This window comes from Rhinolophus sinicus, linkage group LG09 (genome assembly GCF_036562045.2).
Source record: "Rhinolophus sinicus isolate RSC01 linkage group LG09, ASM3656204v1, whole genome shotgun sequence".
NCBI lineage: Eukaryota > Metazoa > Chordata > Mammalia > Chiroptera > Rhinolophidae > Rhinolophus > Rhinolophus sinicus.
The window spans coordinates 54344733-54365567 of record NC_133758.1 but is presented as its reverse complement, the minus strand read 5'-3'; the positions used below and the strand labels follow the sequence as shown (position 1 = coordinate 54365567).

The 20835-nt window shown below is 37.2% G+C and overlaps 1 protein-coding gene across 2 annotated transcripts in view; it reads left to right on the top strand.

Annotated features, from left to right (window-relative positions):
- The first annotated feature begins 1147 nt into the window (after positions 1-1147).
- PTPN2 (protein tyrosine phosphatase non-receptor type 2) overlaps positions 1148-20835 on the top strand; it is a 90747-nt gene continuing 71059 nt past the window's right edge. Inside the window, exon 1 of one of the 2 annotated variants that reach the window (XM_019711365.2) lies at positions 1148-1324. In XM_019711365.2, coding sequence (XP_019566924.1) covers positions 1256-1324 — 69 coding nt within the window. In that variant the 5' untranslated portion in view covers positions 1148-1255. The remainder of the gene's footprint in view (positions 1325-20835) is intronic. The other variant, XM_019711366.2, reaches the window with a different exon arrangement.

The window sequence follows — 20835 nt, the reverse complement described above, 5'->3', positions numbered from 1 at the left end:
ACAGGGCCCCTCGTGGAAGACACTTGTCACATAGATTGTGAGGCGAGACCCTGTAGGGGTGGAGTGTGGGGACAGAGCCAAGAGTGCAGTTTCCAGGTTCTCGGCCTCACGTGGAAAGTTGCTGGCTCAGGTAGTAAATGGCCATCAACTGTGATTGGATGGCCATCAGCTGTGGCTAGTTGGCCGTCAGCTGTAACCAGTGAGCCATTGGCCACTAATATAACTGCCGTGGCTACGCTAGCAGCAAATGGGGGCTAGCAAGAAAATGGTGACTGAACTAGCAAGCTCGGGTGGCAGTTAGCACAACAGATTGCAGTTAGTAAGCGGGGTTGGTTGGCAGAGAAGTGGACAGAAGATTGCAGATCGTGTGGATCCTGTTTCCTGTGTCTCCAACCCAGCTGCCAGTGAGACTATAGGGGTATGTACCCCCCTATCTATGGCTCTGTTGGTGTTCCTTTTTGGCCTCACCATGTCCTGTGTTCTTATGTGGGGAGCGGGACCAGAGACCCTGCATGACAATTATAAACACGAGTTCACCAACAATGAATTATCTTAATCTGAAGTGAGATGATTTCTGTAACCAGTGTGTTTGTTTGGTAAACGGTGATACGCTCTTTTTACACTTTTAAATTGTGTAACCTTTACTTAAGCTGTATTCTCCCTAATTCCAGGATAGGCTGCCTCTCCTTTTGCTATAATGATGTGTCAGAAAACCCCCAGGCATTAAATAGCTGGTATCAGGGCTGGTTTATATTCTCTGAAAAGGCTAAGAAATTTGTTCTAAAGTTGGGCACAGCCACTTAACTGAGGTAAGTGATGTTTAAAATAAAATAACGGGAAAGCAAAAAGGAAGGTTTTAGGGGACTTGCTTGGCCTGCTCCATTCATGTGAACCTCCTGTACTCCACATCCTCCCCGGGGCCATTTCTCTCGAGTCCAGCAGGCGGGCCGACTCCTGCCCAAGGATCTGGGACTACTGCCTCTGGAAGGGGTTCCCTTGGCTCCGCCCCTACCCACCTGGGCGCTCTCTGAACCACTCCTCCCGCAAGCGCCCCGCCCCGCCGCCGGACCCTGCGACGCGCCATTGGACGCGCTGACGTCATACGCTCCAGGTACTTTCCCCGCAGTCGGTCAGACTCGGCGTGGAGGCGGGGCGAGGCGCGCAGCGCGCATGCGCCACAGCGACAGCACGCTCCCCGGATCGTGCGGGGGCCTGAGCCTCTCCGCCGGCACAGGCTCCGCTCGCTCCAGCGGCCATGTCTACCACGGCCGAGCGGGAATTTGAGGAGCTGGATGCCCAGAATCGTTGGCAGCAGTTGTACTTGGTGAGTTGAGGGCTCGCGCGACAGCCGCTGTACTCCGCGGTGGACCCGGGCTCGCGCCCCCCGGTTCCCTCTAGCTTCCCCCGCCTCCCGCTCAGGGCGGAAGTGGCGGCGCGCAGGCCGCGTCAGGGCTGCGCCTGCGCCGACCGAATCTCTGGTCCCTTTTGAAAAAAAGACTTTAGATGGGGGGGTTCAGGGTGTGGGAAGGGGGGGGGCGCCCATCTTCAGCGCAAGCGCAGTGTTAGCTCTGGAATGTGGCGCTAACAGCGGCGCCTTGTGGCGGGCATAGTTCTGTTTCTCTGTCTGCGGGCATGGGGGCGGGGAACTCGAGTGGCCAAAAGGCGGGTGGGTGAGGGGATCGGTGAGGCCCGCAGGCGATCTGGGTGACCGCGGGAAGTGGTGAAATCGCAGGGGACCGTGGAGAGGGGCGGGGGCGGTGAGGCATTGGGGTCTCGCAGAGCCGGGCAACTGCCGCCTCGCGGTCGCTTTCCCGCCCCTGTGCCTGTCTTTGCCCGCGGACACTTTTTTTAGCAGGCTAGGTGTTTTGTGGTCGAGCCTGCCGTGACACCCATTTCCGAAGGTGCTGCCAGCTCTTGCCTTGGTTGTTGTGGGTGGTACCTGGGCCCCTCGAAATGGTAGTGCCTAAACCGTAGTGCTGACGAGAGCTCTTGGCGGATCAACACTGTTAATTATTTCAGAGCCCAGTGTCTCAGCGTGTGGGTTGTCTTCCACAAAGAGGTCCCAGGAACAAGCACCACCTAAATCAAAATAACCTTTGTCACCCCAGAAGGTGCTGTCATCCCCCCTCTCCATCCTATAGGCCACCACGGTCCTAGTTTTTTATCACCATAGAATAAACTTGCCTTGTTCTCGAACTCATGTAAATGGACTCATAGTTGAACTCTTGTGACTAGCTTCTTTAGCTCAACTAGAGAACCTTTTAATTCAAACAATTTGATTTTATCTCTTTTAAAATGACTTAATTGCCTGTTCCCTACTGTTTAATTATTAGCTTATTATTCCCAAGATTGAATTGAGTGGCTGTGAGTTAAATGCTGCTCCTGCTGTTCGCTTCACTGTACAGGAAAAGAAGGAAAAATAAAGGCTTTCCTGTAAATCTCGATGGGCCTGGGTTTTCCCCCATGCCATTTAATTAGATGACAGTAAAAAAGTTTTTTTTGTCACTATGTTCAGAATGTAACATTTTCCTCTTGAACCCATTAGCCGGTAGTAAATACCCTGGTTCACAGGGGTACAGAGTATGTTAGACTAGGGAACTAACTTTAAAGAATGCTGGTAAGGACTTTTCAAATTATAGAAAATTTGAACTGGAAGTTCTAGTAGGAATCTATGTGAGAGCCTGCCAGCTGTGACTTTTCCAGTTTTTTTTGTTTTTTTTTCTTAGTAGAGGCTACTGTCCAAGTTGTTAGTCATATGTACAAAATACATAATTTGAGAAGAGAAAGGTGAATGCTGCCAGTTAATTCATCTTAACATTTTGGTTAAGCGGTTTGATTGTGTGTGTGTGTGTGTGTGTGTGTTGGGGGGGATAGTATCCTTGAAAATTCAGTGAAAACTATAATCTTTCTCATAAAAAAAAATGCACTTACATATACTGAAAATTTCATATTTAGTTTCAGGGAGTTCAGAAAACCCTTCCATGGACTCCTGCCTAGGAATCCTTTAGAGGATTGGTCAATGCTCTTATTATTTTCTTCTTAATGGAAGAACAAGAGTATTAGTTTGGTCAGGTCAGGGGAGATCATGCAATGCACATTAGTGTTACAGTAAAAGTAGGTCACAAACCAAGAAAGTTAGTAATGGAAAGAAAACTTAGAAAGTTTAAGAGTGTTTTCTTTTGACTTGAGAGTATCCATATAGCCATTCTACCAATACATGCTGAGCACCCATGGAGTGCTAGCACCTGCTCTGGGTCTTAGACATTCAGCAGAGAACGTTAGTGACAAAGTTCCTGTTCTTTAGGACCTCACATTCTAGGACTTGTTCTCTTGAGGTCTTCATTGCAATTCATTCATTCACTCATAATGCATCTGTTATGTGCCAGTGTTAGACTGAGTTCCTGTTCTCAAGGATACAGCCTAGTGGGGAGTAGTAAATTGGTAAACAGATGAAAGTGTAAATGTAGTAAGTGCAATAGCTAGTGTTAAGCACAGGGTGCTTTATTTTCCCCAAAGGGGTGCACTGGGAGTTCTGGTGAAGCAAGTGTACGCTGCTCTTCTAAGACTCCCAACTTGATGGGATTGAGTGGGGAAAGGTAGCTAAAATGAAGCATGACTATGTGACTTCTCTACTTTCCCATTGCTGGTAATGTAAGTTTTAAACATCTCCTATGACTCACAACACCACAGGTCCTGCCTTCCTGTATTTCTTTCTTCTCTCTTTTCCACTAGGTTCTGTTCCTTTACATGTGCATGTCTGTTCTTCCCTTAGGCCTTTATAAAGGTAATTCTCTGCATTATCACAACTTTCCCCCTTTTGCTTAACTGCCTCCTACTCATCCCTGAAGTCTCACTTCCTTAGGGGATGCCTTCCTGACGCTCCCATACAGAGTATGACGTCTCCCCCCATATATTTATGTAGCATCCCATGACTTCCCCTTTCGTAGCAGTGCATTGAGTCTAATGTAGCAGCAGATTTTATTTAGGGAACACAATTTGCGTTTCGCAAACTACTTTTGCTTGAGTAGGGGAAAAGTGTTTAAGTGGGCTTTCTGCTTTGTATAGCACAACAGTGGGTGATATTTACGATAATGTTTGAGGAGAGTTGTGCTTTTTTGACAGTGCTAACTGGACTAGAAAAAGAAAGGCTTTACACGAGCAAAAACTAAATGTAACTAAAAGCTGGACTTGCTTAGTGGTATGACAACTTTTCATTTTATTGAAAGGCTTGCAGGAAAATGAATTTATTAGTTTGAGTCTGAAACTCTGGCCCCTTACTTCTTTTTACCTTCCTTAAACAGTTGCTTTTATAACAACATAACTTTTGATAATGGGAGGTTTCTTAGGAATGAATTATTAGGATTGAGCAAAACCGTTGATCATTTTGAGGTTTATCTTCTCCACGACCTCATCAGAGCTTCAGGCAGGCAGTGCCAATACCTTTCACAAAATCAGGCACCTAGTCGGCACTTGATAAATATTTGTTGAATAATGACTTCTTACCAAAGAATGGCGACTTGATACGTTTACATGATTGGGGAGGGTGGATAAGCATAAAGAGAGATTGGAGCGTGAAGAAGTAGGAGGGATGATTGTTGGAGCCAGAAACATCAGAAAGCAGGCACTGGTGGGAGCAAGAGAACACAGGTGGAAGAATTGGCCTCGAAAGGGCACAATTGGCAGAAGTGAGATTGCTGTAAAAGTCCAATTTGGTTGGACTGACTAATATTATTAATGTCATCTGACGTTAATTTTGGCTTTTTGCAGAATGTTCATGATTACTTTTTTGCCTTTCCTTTGGTCACTACTGATTGCTGTCTGAATCAGGCTGGGGCATGAGAAGGGCATAGAAAAGGAATGGAGTTTTGTAAGCCTGTCTGGAAACTGTAGGGAAATGGCAAAAAACTAAGTCATGGAATAATGTTTCTAGTACGTGGTGGCACAGAAAGAATTTGGTTGATTAATCAGAGTTTTGAAACCATGGAACTCTTAACTGACTGCTCATTTTTCTTTATTAGAAATTTGTAGTTCAAATATTGTGAGCGTAAGATCAATGTTTACCATTTGTGAGTCAGCTACTTTATAGAAGTTAACAAACTATTCTTCTAGTACTTACTGTGGTCAGCCAGTTAGGCAGGGTAAATCAAAGCTGTCTTATTCTAAAACACTTCCCTTCCAGTGTCTACTACATATTCTCCTACTATTGTTTAATCTTAGTGCTCAGTGCTTTTACATGGTTGCACAGTTTCTTGTATCACACCTTGGCTTTCCTTGAAAATCGCCTGCTTTCTCAGACCTTGGAGTCTGTTTATGTTGGATATATTCTGTGCATACCTTATCTATCTGGGAAACATCTTCAAGACTAACTGCAGTCTACCTGAGCAAAATTATATACTCTTCCTTCTCTGATTCCTGAGCTCTCTATATTCCTTTATTAGAGTTAATCACATTGATTTATTACTGTCTACTTGTCTAACTCCTTAAGTGTTACTTCATTTTTCTTTGTTTCCCCACCATCTGCCTGTAGTCCTGAGGCATGTTAGATGCCAGTAAGTATTCATTAAACAGTAGAATACCTCTCCGCTTTTAAATGTCAGCGCCTTGCTTTATTCCAAGCCCCTCATTCACAGTTGAGGAGATGCCTGTCCAACATGAGGTTATGACTTATGTAAGAGTGCCATATCCATTAATGACACAGCTGGGACCCAAATCTAGCCCTTGTGATTCTCATGTTAGCATTGTACTAATTCGCCAATGTGACTGTCTACATTTCTATCTTCTTATGAGCTACTTGAGATTAATGGCACTAAGGGAATCATTTAAATTTTTGATGGCAAGGAGTGAATGGAATGTGTTATAATAGGTAAGGGATCATTTTGGGACTGGAGGAGACCTTTAAAACAGTGTCTGGGATCGATGGGTCAGGCTGGAAAGGGATTTCCAAGTCTCCTGAAACTATGCTAAATTATATGTGTGTGTACACGTACCTGGGTATTTAGTTTCTAGGTGTTTCCATAGCTTTTTTGTCAGATTCTTACTAAATAGATCTCTGTGACTCTTCAAAAGGTAAGGACCATTGCTTTAAGGGAAAGGAGGCTTGGAAATGGTGCCCCAGTAGAGTATATATAACTAGAAATTACACTGTGTTTTGCCTTTGACATATGTTCTGTAGGTTACTGATATCTATAATGAAAATCCAGATAGTTGCATTTGTCCATTAGCCTGTCTGGCTTGCCTCTTGTTCAGTATCTTCAATATCTTGATTTTAACCAGAATGTCCAACAACCTTTTTTTATGGCTTCTCCCACATCACTGCTATTCACAGAATTCCTTATTCCCAGTTGGAGAAATATTATAGCCCTTGCAGTCTCCTGCTGTTCTGTGGTCTTGCCTGATCTCTTTGTTCTCTTACGCTGCTCACACTCTTCCAGAGAGCAAACTAGAAATATGGACAAATAAGATACAGAAAGACAAAATTAAAATTAACAAGCATGTTTTTCACTTTCTGAAATAAGCACACATTATTTTGCCCTGGAAATTATCTAGATTCTCTATGTTCTCTGTTTCCTGTGGTAATTCCACTTAGTGCTTCATTAAAGTCATTATTTCTTGTTGGAAAGCTCTTAGGGGCAGAGAATAGTTAAACCAACTAGTGAATTAGAACTTTTGGTAACACTCTCCATTACTTTGGATAATGGTGAGTAGCCGTATGCTAAGTCAGTTTAGTATATAAAATTTTAAAACAGCAGCTGGTAACAGGAAGAGAGACAGTCAGCAGGTTAATTTTAAAGACTATAAATTCTGACTTTACTGTTCTTAGTAGAATATAAACTTTTCTGTTATGTTCTTAATTGGAATGTTCTACCTTGCTAGGTAGTTGTCTGAAATAGCTATTAAAAATGAATGTAGTGATATTTTAGATGTATTTAATGTAGTTAATGTTCTATTTATGGGAGAGTAGTAGCAATGGGTCAGGAAGCTGTTTTGACTTAACAGTGAAATCTTTGTTTTTAAAATCATAGACACCTTTTGACACTTAAGATGAAACTGTGAAAGCGAGAAATGTCCACATACACAAAATCCTCCAAAATTTAGTGGTTTTGTCATTTCAGGGATTTCATAGGTCCCCTAAGTGGTTGGGGTTGATGACCTCCAGGAAAGAAATCCTGGTCAAGAAACTGATTTAAGATTCGATGGTTTTTATCAATGGACTTCTGGTATCTTTTTCAATGTAGTAGTTTGATGTTTGTTTGTTTGATTGTTTTAATGTGCTCTTATTCCTTTCACAATCCAGAATGGCTGATTTAATGTGCTCTTTGTTCTATCAGTTTTATTTGGTCACGTAACTTATCATTTGTAACTTTGATTCAAACCGCTTTCATTCCTCTGAAGAAAATGTTATACTGAATTATTTTGTTTCTTTCACTATGTTTAAACAGTTTTATGCTATGAAAGCTATCAGTTCCTCTTAACAATTTATTATTAAGTGCTTCTAGGAATTCTTTAGGTGGGTTGGAGTAAGGTTGTATGGCTCCTAGAGTGTGCACCCCTCTGTTCCTAGTCAAGGGCTGGTATGCTGGGATAACTTTAGAAAATTGCAATCACTCCTTGACAGTCGGAATTGTTTCTGCACTGATTTATGTTTTAACCAGTGAACTTATAAAACATAGGTTCTCATTTCAAATCTTAAAGATTTTATTCTTTAAATCTATTACTGTAGTAGGAATTCCATTAATCTCTATTACTGTAACTTAATTTCCATCATTGTCAGGGTGAAATGGTTATTTTATAATATTTTGTTATATAATATCAAATAATACTTTTGCACTTGGTACATAGCTTTGTTCTATGTAGTCTACAGAAAACTTTATATCCTTGTACTATGGAATATTCTACCTTTAACTGTTGTGATGGAGCAGCAAATAAGAATTAGGAAATTGGAAAAGAGTAATCTTAATCTTACAAGAAAAAAGCAGGGCTTTAAGATAATCCCTGCTAATCTTTAAGATAATCTTTAAGATAAGCATTGATAGATTTTCTACTTATGGGAGAACATAACCTAAATTTCTTATTTTAAATGTAATGTCCCTAAGTGAATACTGAATTATATGATTGTTAAGCATTTGCTTTCTTTTATTAGTCAAATGTTTATGCATATACTCTGTACAAAGATTGTGGAAGGCATACTTCCACAATATTTGGCATACTTCAAAGAACGTTATTTTAGTGTGTTTAGTCTTGGTTGTAGCCCTTAAAATGCCTATCGCAGGTTGGGGAGATAAAATTCCTGGTGCGGTAAGTTCTGTGCATCACACTTCTCTTTGAGAAGCTCTCATCTTTCAGGAAGAGAGTTTAACAAGAATTAAATAACTAATCTTGAATGAGCTCTTAGTATGTAGAGTCTGTGTTTTAAGAAATAAATAAATTGGTTAGAATTACATGAACATAGCAAAACTTAAAACAGTGCAGAAGGGTATGTAGTAGGAAATAAGTTACTGCCCCCGTTCTCCCTAGTGTCTTTATTTCTATAGGCCATCACTATAACCAGTTTCTTGTGTATCTTTCCAGAGATACTTGATCCATATATAAATTGTCCCCCACCTGCCTATTTGCTTTTTGCTCAACCCATGGTCCAGATGACTTTCTCCTAGGTTTTTCTTACAGAAGTCGTATAGTTTTTAGTTCTTTAGCTCTATTATCTATTTTGAGTTACTTTTTATGTATGTTGTGTGGTAAGGGTCAAAGTTCATTGGTTTTTTGCATTTTGATACTGTTTTCCCAGCATGATTATTAAAAAATTATCCTTTCCTTACTGAATTATCTTGGCACCTCTGTCAAAAATCAACCATTCCCTTTTACAATAAATATTATTTTACATTTTTGTATCTGCATTTCAAATTTTGTGCCTGTAGGTTTATATTTTATCTCTCTTCAATTCTAAACCTTAACAACTTCCATCATTTAAAAATCACAGTGTGGACTGGCTCTAGATAATCTACGGGAATAAAAGTTAGAAACCATATCATAATTTTGGGAATTGGAAAGTATACTTGGAACTTGGACTTCAACTTTTTGTTTTAAGTAAAATTATATTCTATTGTACTATGTGCACTGAGAATTTATTTTTAATTTATATTAGTATTTTCTGTGTTTAATATGCTGGAAATTAGAGAAACCCAATACATATTCCATCTCATAATATATTCAACATGTACCGAATTTTAATATAAGACCAGGTATAATATAATATAATATAACCGGGTCTTATATAATGTAAGACCAGGTCTTATATTAATTTTTGCTCCAAAAGACGCAATAGAGCTGATGGTCTGGCTAGGTCTTCTTATTTTCGGGGAAACACGGTACTATATTGGAAATCCTTCCATATAGATCTCATGTGTTCGTATTAACAGTTATATAGTGTTCGTTATTTAATCATTCATCTGTAATGATATGTAGGTTATTTCTAGTCCTTAGCTATATAAACAATGCTGTAATGAATAACCTTACAAAGAAGTTGTGTCAGTGTACACGTCCACCAATAGTGTAAGTGCCTGTTTCCCTATACCTTCACCAACCCAGTTATATTATCAAACTTTTGATCTTTGTCTGAAAGGTGAAAAATAGTCTTACTGTAATAACTTTGTAATTCTTTCATTATGAATGAAGTTGAACAACTTCTCTTATTTTTAAAAGCCATTTGTTTTTTTCTTTATTGGTATGTAGGAGGAGCTCTTTACATATTATGGATGTTAAGCCTTTCTTGTGTATTGCAAATATTTTTTCAATTTATTGATTATCTTTTGACCTTATTTATGGTATTTTCTATCAATCTCTGTGTTATGGGCCCAGCACTCTTCCACTGCGCTACTCTGCAACGGGATATTTATGGTATATTTTATGTAGAAAATTTAAATTTTTATGAAGTCAAATTAATCAGTCTTTTCTTATTTTTTTGTGCCATGGCTTAGAAAGTCCTTCTCTAGTCTATGATTACAAAAATTTTTCTCAATGTTTTCTTTATACAGCATTATGGTTTCATTTCTTTAATGTTAAAATCATTGCTCAACTAGGACTTTTATTTTGGTATAAGGAATGAGATAGACATCCAATTAAATGATTTTTGTGATATATATAGCAAAGCTTGACATTTTAACCATTTTTAAGTGTACAATTCAATATCATTGATTCCATTTGCAGTGTTGTGCAACTATTACCACTATTTCCAAAACCCTTTCAGCACCCCAAACAGAAATTCTGTACCCATTAAGCAATAACTCCCTCCCCCAGCCCCTGGTTTCCTCTACTCTACTTTACGTCTCTAAAGATTTTGCCTATTCTAGGTACCTCATACAAGTGGAATCATACACTATTTGTCCCTTTGTGTCTGGCTTATTTCACTTGTATATTGTTGTTAAGGTTGACACATGTTGTAGCCTATATCAGCTTAATTTTTTTTATGGCTAATATTTTTTTGTATGTATATATCACATGTTGTTTTATCTATTCACCTATTAATGGACACTTGGGTTATTTTTCCCTTTTCACTATTGTGGAAAATGCTGCTGTGAACATTGGTATGCAAATATCCATTGGAGCCCCTGATTTTAATTCTTTTGGATTTGGACCTAGAAGTGGAATGGCTGGATAATGTGATACTATGTTTAGCTTTTTGAGGAACTACTAAATTGTTTTCTAGAGTGGCTGCAGCATTTTACATTCCCACCAGCAATGTTCTAGGATTCTGATTTCTTCACATGCTCACTAACACTTGTTATTTTCCATTTAAAAAAAATTATAGTCATGCCAGTAGGTGTGAAGTGGTACCTCATTGTGATTTAGATTTGCATTTCCCTATTATTAAGGATGTTGAGTATCTTTTTCTTCTGCTTATTGACCATTTGTGTATCTTTGGAGAAATGTCTATTCAAGTCCTTTGCCTTTTTTTGTTTTTATTGAGACTTTTTTTTAGTACAGTTGTAGGTTCACGGCAAAATTGAAGGGAAGATACAGAGATTTCCTGTGTACCCCCACACGTGCATAGCCTCCCCCATTATTAAAAACCCCCACCAGAGTGGTACATTTATTAAAATTTACGAACCTACTCATACACTGACACAGCATAATCACCTAAAGTCCATAGTTTACCTTGTGGTTGACTCTTGGTGGCATACATTCTATGGGTTTGGACAAATGTACGTATATTCATAATTACGGCACCATACAGAGTAATTTGTTTCACTGCCCAAAAAATCCTCTGTGGTCCGCCTTTTCATTCTTCCCTCCCATCCCTCAATCTGTGGCAACCACTGATCTTTATACTGTCTCCATAGATTTGCCTTTTCCAGAATGTTGTATAGTATGTAGCTTTTTTAGGTTGGCTTCTTTTACTTAGTAATATGCATTTAACAGTCCTTCATGTCTTTTCATGGCTTGATAGCTCATTTCTTTTTGGTACTGAATAAGTATTTCATTGTCTAGATGTACCACAGTTGATCCATTCACCTGCTGAGGGATAGATATCTTGGTTGCTTTCAAGTTTTGGCAATTATGAATAAAGCTGCTATAAATATCTGGGTGCACGTTTTTGTGTGGACATAAGTTTTCAACTCCTTTGGGTAAATACCAAAGAGTGTGATTGCTGGATCACATGGTAAGATATTTTTAGTTTTGTAAGAAACTCAAATTGTCTTCCAAAGTGGCTATACCATTTTTCATTCCCATCAGCAATGAATGAGAGTTGCTGTTGCTCCACATCCTCACCAGCATTTGGTGTTATCAGTGTTCTGGATTTTGGCCATTCTGATAAGTGTCTTGCCTAATTTTTTATTGTTTTTGTCCTTTCATTGTTGAATTGTAGGAGTTATTTATATATTCTGGTTATTAATCCTTTGTCATATATATGATATGCCAATTTTTTTCCAATTTGTGGTTTTTCTTTTCACTGTATAGTGTCTTTTGATGCACAGTTTTTAATTTTGATGAAGTCTAATTTATTTTTTTTGCCACCTGTGCTTTTGGTGTCATAATTTAACAAACCATTGCCAAATCCAAGATCATGAAGATTTGCAATCCCTATGTTTTCTTGTAAGACTGTTATAGTTTTAACTCTTACATTTAGGTCTTTGATCCATTTTCAGTTAATTTTTGTATATGATATATGGTAAAGGTCCAACTTTGCTTTATGGTAAAGGTCCAACTTTGTTATTTTGCATGTAGATATCCAGTTTTCCCAACACTGTTGAAAAGACTGCCGTTTCCACATTGAATGACCTTGGCCCCCCTGTCAAAAATAAGTTGAATGTAGATCTAAGGGTTTATTTCTGAACGTTGTGATATTCCATTGATCTGTATGTCTTTATGCCATACCACACTGATTTGATTACTGTAGCTTTTTAGTAAGTTTTATAATCGGGAAGAGTGAGTCTTCCAACTTTGTTAATTATTTTTTGAGAGTGTTTTGACTATTCAAGGTCCCTTGAAATTGTATATGAATTTCAGGATGAGATTTTCATTTCATCCAAAATTTTTACTGGAATTTTGATAGGGATTACATTGAATCAGTATATAGCCTTGGGTGATTTTGTCATCTTAATATTAAGTCTTTCAATTCATGAACACAAGATATCTTTCTGTTTATTTAGGTTGTCTTTAATTTCTTTCAGCAGTATTTTGTAGTTTTCAGTGTACAATTCTTTCACCTTGGTTAAGTTTATCCTTAAGTATTTTATTCTTTTTGATTTTATTATAAATGGGATTGTTTTCTTAATTTCCTCTTTTGGATTGTTCATTGCTAGTGTATGGAAATACAACTGATTTTTGCGTGTTAATTTCTTTGTTTTGCAACTTTGCTGGATTTATTTACTAGCTCTAACAGTTTTTGTGTATGGATTCTTTATAGTTTTCCTACATATAAGGTCATGTAATTTGTGAATAGAGATAGTTGAACAACTTCCTTTCCAATTTGGATGCCTATTTTTTTGCCTAATTGCTCTGGCTAGAACTTCCAGTACTGTGTTAAATAGAACTGGTAAAGTGGGAATCTATCCTTGTCTTGTCCATGACCAATTAATTTTTTCCCTCAATAACTGTGTGCTTTTATCATATTGTTGAATAATCCATCCTTCCTCCCCTTGTCCCCCCATTTATAATGCTATTTTTGTAATTTGGAGAATTCCTATATGTGTGTTAGGTAAATCAAGCATGAATAGTGCCTGCGTAATCTGACCTCTCTGTACCTGTTCATCCTCATTTCTTGCATTTCCCTCTCATGGACCACAAGTCTTGTGTTGCTTATACTTCTTGCAAGACATCAGTTATTCGTTCTTTCATTCATTTTTTATGTACTTTCACATATTTGTGACTTTGTACAAGCTGCTTGGATCCATCTTTTCCTACTTGTTTATATGGCATACTCCTTCTTGTTCATTCTTCAGGTCTATTCATGAACTGTGCTCTTCACTCCCTTAGGCGAAAATAAGTCCTCTTCCTGTGTTCACTTTAAATGTGAGCATACTTTTTTTATGGCACTTATTATACTGGCTCCTTGAGTCTCAAGGAAAAGTCAGAGGTCTGATTTTAAAAAGAAAGTCATCAGACAATTGTACACATAGGTGTAAAAGCTATAGTAAGAATAGTTATGGAAAATGAGAAATAGATTTAATTTTTCAGGTCCTTAATCCCATGCAGTAGAACCTTTTTTGTTTTATTTATCATTGAAATGACTGAAACACAGTGATAAAAAAATCTGCATTATTATTTAACATCAGAGAAGGGTCCTAACCTGCATATTTGAGGTTTAGGAGATTTTGGTAGTAAACAGTGTGAGCATCTACAAAAGCTTGGGTAAGGGCTGATGCCTGTATTTTCTTTCTGGAAAGAAGAACAAACAAATATTAGACACATGAAAAACTCATCACTACAAAAAATGAGACTAATTGGATCATTTATAGCTTGTGAAATACTGAGGGTGCCAAAAAAATGTATACAAGTGGCTACTTTGGTCAATGTTGCTCAAACAGTAGTTCGCCGTGATCAGAAGTGTCTGGATGCTGATGGTAACCACTTTGAGCACCTCTTGTTGCTGAAGTCAAACATGACTTGTACTCATCTTTGTTATCGGTATATATTGAGTATTACAATTTTAATACAGTTTTTCTTAAAATGTGTATACATTTTTTTGGCATCCTCTGTAGTAGTACGAGAAATAGAGAATACTGGAATCCAGATTCCTAAAATGGTAAGAGCAGGATATAAAAATCAACTGAGAATTAAGAACTTGAAGAGTTCTGAAAGCTATAAAACGTAATTGTTAAAAGATTTAGGACTCACTATCAAAATAGATATTGCAGAATACCAAGTTAGCTTGAGAAAACTCAGAATTCAGGAAAAATATTTTAATAATTTTATGAAGAGTATTTAAACCACATGACAGTCTCAAATCTCTGTGATAAGAGTTCCTGGAAGAACAGGAAACTGAGATGAACTAGTGGAAGACTATCTCTGACCTAAAGAAAGTCTTGAAGTTCAAGATCAAAGGGAACGTAGGGGACTAAGAATGTATTTATAAAGCATGGAACACTGATGAATTTTCTTTTTTGTTTTTTTATAATTTTACAGTTTATCAAGAGTTTTAACATAGTTTATCATATCTTCACAACAACCCTATGAAATATATTACTTTTTTTTTTTTAATTAAAGTTCATTGGAGTGACAACTGTGTAAAGTTACATAGGTTTCAGGTGCATAACTCTGCAATACATCATCTATATATCCCATTGTGTGTTCACCACCCAGAGTCAGTTCTCTTTCCATCACCATATATTTGATACCTCTTACCCTCATCTACCACCCTCCTCCCCCCTTACCCTCTGGTAACCACTAAACTATTGTCTGTATCTATGTGTTTTTGTTCACTCATTTGTTTGTCTTGTTATTTTGTTGTTTTCAGTTTTATATACCACATATCAGTGAAATCATATGGTTCTGTACTTTTCTGATTTATTTCACTTAGCATAATAATCTCAAGATCTATCCGTGAATTTTCTAAGTACTCAAGATAAAGACAAAACACTACACTGCAGAAACAATAGTGATCTTTAGAGAAGAACAAATCAGATTTGCTCTAATATTGAATGCCTGAAGATAATGGAGTCATGTCACCCAAGTAATGAGAGAAATGGAATAGGTATAGGAAGTGGGTTTGCCAATAAAGCCAAGTAAAATGTAGAGTTAATGCTAAATAATTACATGGTTGTGAACCTTACTGCAAATGTTAAGAACTATTTTTGAAATAATTGAAAATGTAAAAGAAAATATGGATCCAAATTTTAGATTATTTTAAGAAAATATGGGGGGTTGGGCTGTAGGAAGAGGGAAGTAAAATCTGGCACAGTTCCCATATTAATAGGTGCTTTTCATGTGCAAAAGAAAGAAACTAGACTGCTGCCTGTCCTATGCACCAAAATTAACTCAAAATGGATCAAAGACCTAAATATAAGACCTTAATTGCAAAGAAGAAAACACCGGTAATAAGCTTATGGACCTTGGTCTTAGTGAGGATTTTATGAATTTGGCTTCAAAGGTAAGGGAAGTAAAAACAAAAATAAATGAAAGGGACTATATTAAACTAAAAAGCTACTGCACAGCAAAAGAAACCATTAACAAAACAGAGGCAACCATCTGAGTGGGAGAAGAGTTTTGCAAACAATGCCTCTGATAAGGGGCTGATATGTAAAGAACTCATACAACTCAACAACAACAAAACAACAATCCAGTTAAAAAATGGACGGAGGACCTGATCAGGCTCTTCTCCTAAGAAGACATACAAATGGTCAACAGATATATGAAAAAATACTCAACTTCACTAGCTATTAGGGAAATGCAAATCAAAACCACAATGAGATGTGTCACCTCACACCTGTTAGAATGGCTATTACCAACAAGACAAGTAATAACAAGTGTTGGAGTGGTTGTGGAGAAAAAGGAACCCTCATTCACTGCTGGTGGGAATGTAAATTGGTACAGTATTATGTAAAACAATATGGAGGCTCCTCAAAAAATTAAGAATAGGGGGCCAGCCCAGTGGCTCAGGTGATTGGAGCTCCGTGCTCCTAACTCCGAAGTCTGCTGGTAGGCTGCCGGTTCGATTCCCACATGGGCCAGTGGGCTCTCAACCACAAGGTTGCCGGTTTAACTCCTGGAGTCCCGCAAGGGATGGTGGGCTCCGCCCCCTGCAACTAATGATTGAACACGGCACCTTGAGCTAAGCTGCCTCCCGGATGGCTCAGTTGGTTGGAGCTTGGGCTCTCAACCTCAAGGTTGCCAGTTCAATTTCCTGCAAGGGATGGTGGGCACCACCCCCTGCAACTAATGATTGAACATGGCACCTTGAGCTGAGCTGCACCCTCCACAACTAAGATTGAAAAGACAACTTGGAAAAAATCCTGGAAAAATACACACTGTTCCCCAATAAGATCCTGTTCCCCTTCCCCAATAAAATCTAAAAAAAAAAAAATGCACTTATAAAAAAAAAAATTAAGAATAGAATTACCATATGATCCAGCAATCCCTCTTCTGGTTATCTACCCCAAAAATCTGAAAACATTTATTCATAAAGATATATGTACCCTTATATTCATTGCAGCATTATTCACGGTGTCCAAGACATGGAAACAACTGAAGTGTTCTTTGATAGATGATTGGGTAAAGATGATGTGGTATGTATACAATGGAATATTACTCAGCCATAAGAAATGGTGAAATACTGCCATTGGCACCAACATGAATAGATCTTGAGATTATCACACAAAGTGAATAAGTCAGAAAAAGTCAAGAGCCATATGATTTCACTCGTGGGATATGAAACTGAAAGTAACAAATGAAAAGACAATAAAAAACTCATACACACAGACAAGTTTAGTGGTTACCAGAGGGTAAGGGGGGAGGCGTAGAGGTAGAAGAAGGTAAAGGATGTCAAATATATGGTGATGGAAGGAGATTTGACTATGGGTGGAGAACACACAATGCAATATATAAATGGCATATTATAAAATTGTACATTTGCCTATATAATTTTATATAAATTTAATAAAAAATAGTGCTTTTTTGCATTAGTTAAAAAATACAAGTTCAAACATGGTTTTACAAAATTTTAAGACTAATCCTCATTAGAATAGAAACTGTATTTATTACTAGAGAGAAGGGGAAACAAACAACTTGATTAATTAATACAGCAAAAATAAAAACGGGAAAAGGAAATAAGGAAGCATAATGTATAGAAAACAGCAATCTTTATTAATCACTTCTGGGTGAAAGAAGAAATCAATACATACTGCCATTAGAGACACTCTAGAAAATAATGAGATGACAGTATTATAAACAGGATTTGGCCAGTTTTTAAAGCAAGAAAAGTAATGAATTAAGCATTTCATTCAAGCTAGGAAAATAACAGTGAAATGAAAGCTTTAGAAGGACTGATTGAATACAAATGAAAGGCAGAAATAAATGACTTAAACCACCCCTTCTCCTTCGAATGGGCAGTTCAATTTGACTTACAGTCCCAAGATTCTCATGTATCATCAACAGATATTATATAGAAATTTAATATAAAAGACCGTTCCCAAATTTATTCTGGGAATATAAAGATGGTCAATATGAGAGACTGTAATACTATGATTAATCCTAATTGGTTAAAGGAGAAAAAAAAAACATACACATATCAGTCAAAATAGCAACAAAAATTTTTCAATACTTAAGAATAAACTTAAGAAATCTGTCAGGTTTACTTAAATTAAAAAAAAAAAAAAACAAGGAAGACTTAAATGGAAGAGTTGGTATAGTAAAGATGTCAGTTCTCCCTAAATTGACATGTAATTGAAAAAAAAATTAGCCTAAAGAAGATTTAAATTTAAGGTTCATCTGAAAGAGTAAACACCGCAGAAAAAAACAAGGCAACTTTTGAGAACAAAGTAAAAAGGACTTTAGTCCAACTGGCAAAGCCTCGCCCCTAACCTTTCTTGAGAAATACTTGCAAAATATGCTCATGATCCAAGAGTTCCATTTTTAAAGGGTTATCAAGAAATACTTTGAAATGTATATGTAAGGTCATACTTAAGGATATTCATCACATCGTTTTTAAAACTTGTGAAGTTTTGGAAATCTAATTGTCTAGGGCAAAATAAATTATGGTATATTTTGGTACAGAACCTGTAACAAAAGGTTCTTGATTCAGAGTCATTAAAAATGATGGGGTGTATTGACAGGAAAAAATAACCATGCTATTTTAAGAGATTAAAGCAGGCATATAAACAGTATGCCTGTGTAGTTCATTCTTATTAAAGTTTATTTTTTTAAAACTTTTATTTATTTTAAGTGTGTTTTTCCAGGACCCATCAGCTTCAAGTCAAGTAGTTTCAATCTAGTTGTGAAGGGTGCAGCTCAGGGTGGCCCATGTGGGGATCGCACTAAACCAGCAACCTTGTTGTTAAGAGCACTGTGCTCTAACCAACTGAGCTAACCGGCCACCACTAATGTTTATTTTAAAGTATATATTAATGTCTACTTATCATAAAGTAAAAAGTCCAAAAAATTTAAGTTATCTCTGAATTGTGTGGTGTAGTGGATGATTTTCTTTTTTGCTGATCTATGTAGAGTCCTAAGTTCTGACAATGAATATATATTAAAAAGTAAATACATTTTTTTCTCTTATAGCAAATCACATATAAAAACTCAAAGTAAAGCACTTGGTGGCCACTTAGAATAGAGACAAACAACTGTATTCATTTTGATAATCCCCTAAGGCTGTAATTATGTTATTGCCTAGTAGATGATTGTGTGTGATGACTCTTGAAAAGGTTAAATGACATTTCCTATGTTCATGTTTTAGGAAACAAATATGTAATGCATTTTAGAAATATTGTCATTAAAATTTAAATATTTTGCACTTTTAAAACTATCAGTTACTTGGAAATTTTACTTTTGAAAGAATACCTGGGGCCGCTGGTTAGCTCAGTTGGTTAGAGCATGGAGCTCCTAACAACAAGGTTGCCAGTTCGATCCCCACATGGGCCACTGTGAGCTGCACCCTCCACAACTAGATTGAAACAACTACTTGACTTGGAGCTGATGGGTCCTGGAAAAACACACTTAAATAAAAAAAAGTTTAAAAAGATGAATAGGGGCAGCCTGGTGGCTCAGGGGGTTGGAGCGCTGTGCTCCTAACGCCGAAGGCTGCTGGGTCGATTCCCACATGGGCCAGTGAGTTGTGCCCTCTACAGCTAAGACTGTGAACAAAGGCTCTCCCTGGAGTTGGGCTGCTGTGAACAGCTGTAGGTCGTTGTGAGCTGCTGTGAGTGGCTGACCAACCACCGGTGACCACTGCCTCAGCCAGGTAGAGCGCAAGGCTCATAATACCAGTATGGGCCAGGGAGCTGTGTCCTACAACTAGACCGAGAAACAATGGCTTAAAAAAAACGGGGTGGGGTGGGGTGGGGTGGGGTGGGGACAATAAAATAAAATTAATTAATTAAAAGACCTTTAAAAAGTTTATATTAAAAAAGAACACCTGATAAGGCTAGGTGAGTGAAATCTTAGTCCGTTAGGGTTAACAAGATTGTAAAAGAAATTTTCAGTTACTTAAGAGACTAACATTTTATAGGCATATTCATTTAAAACTAAATGTTTACATTTTCAAATATATAACTTAAATCATAAAGATATTTAGCAGAAAATATTTGCTTATTTCACTTCCAGTAACTATAATGAAAATTTTCAAAGAGCTTGTAATTCACGCTATTTGTAACGCTGTTAGTTTATAAGAACTGTCTCCATAAGAAATACATATTAAACACTGCCTGGTCTTACATTTAAGAATTTCTCATTCTCTTAATCTTACAAAGTAAGGAGGTTTTAAAACTATATTTTCCCTTTTTGTCCAAAATATGTTACTGTTTTATATCCAGGAAAGTAAACTTTTTGATGAGTTAAATGGTTTTATATGGGGCTTGTAAAAACTTGCCATTCAAGCTCTATCAAAAATATGAACCGTAGTTTGCCATTTATTGCTGTGAATGGCATTCAAGGATTCATCAAGAATAGGTGATTATTGCTTATGAAATGAAGAGTAGCTGGATGCTACACAAGAAAGTGTCATATTCTTGCATTTCAGCCTAGCATTATTTGAGCCTCAGCAAATTTGTTTCTCTAGTACATAGTCAGTTTTCCTTACTTCAAACCATGTCAAAATAAATTTGAAGACAGATTAAATGTCATGTGTATAAAACTATTAAAGAGATGAAATAATAGGAGAAAGTAAATACGTTGAAAGTAAATATGTTCAGAATTTAAAATTATTATCTACTGATTGGAGATAAATGATAAGGCCATTGGTTGGAGTGGATTGTTTTATAATGTTCTAAAAATTAGGGTTCATAGAAAAGGAGGCGATGGGCAATCTTACTTAATCTTACTTAAGTGTCAACTCACATGGGTATATAAATTTCTAATACAGCCAAGGAGCTAAATGAATTTTTCTCCCAAATACCAAATAGTGGCTTAGTTGTTTGTATTGGTTTGTTATTCCTTTGTAATTATCATGTTATCATTCCAAGAGATTATATGAATTTATGCTACTACTGACATGAGTACCTGTTTTTTAAATGGCTGCATAATATTCAATTGTATGTACCACAATTTATTCAACCAAGTTTTTTCCCTGTCATTGGACATTTAGGTTATTTCTGTTCTTACAACATTCTAAATAACTCTGTGTAAGGTATGTTTGTGCATGAGTTACTTACATTCTGGATCATTGTCACTAAAAAAACAATTATTGAG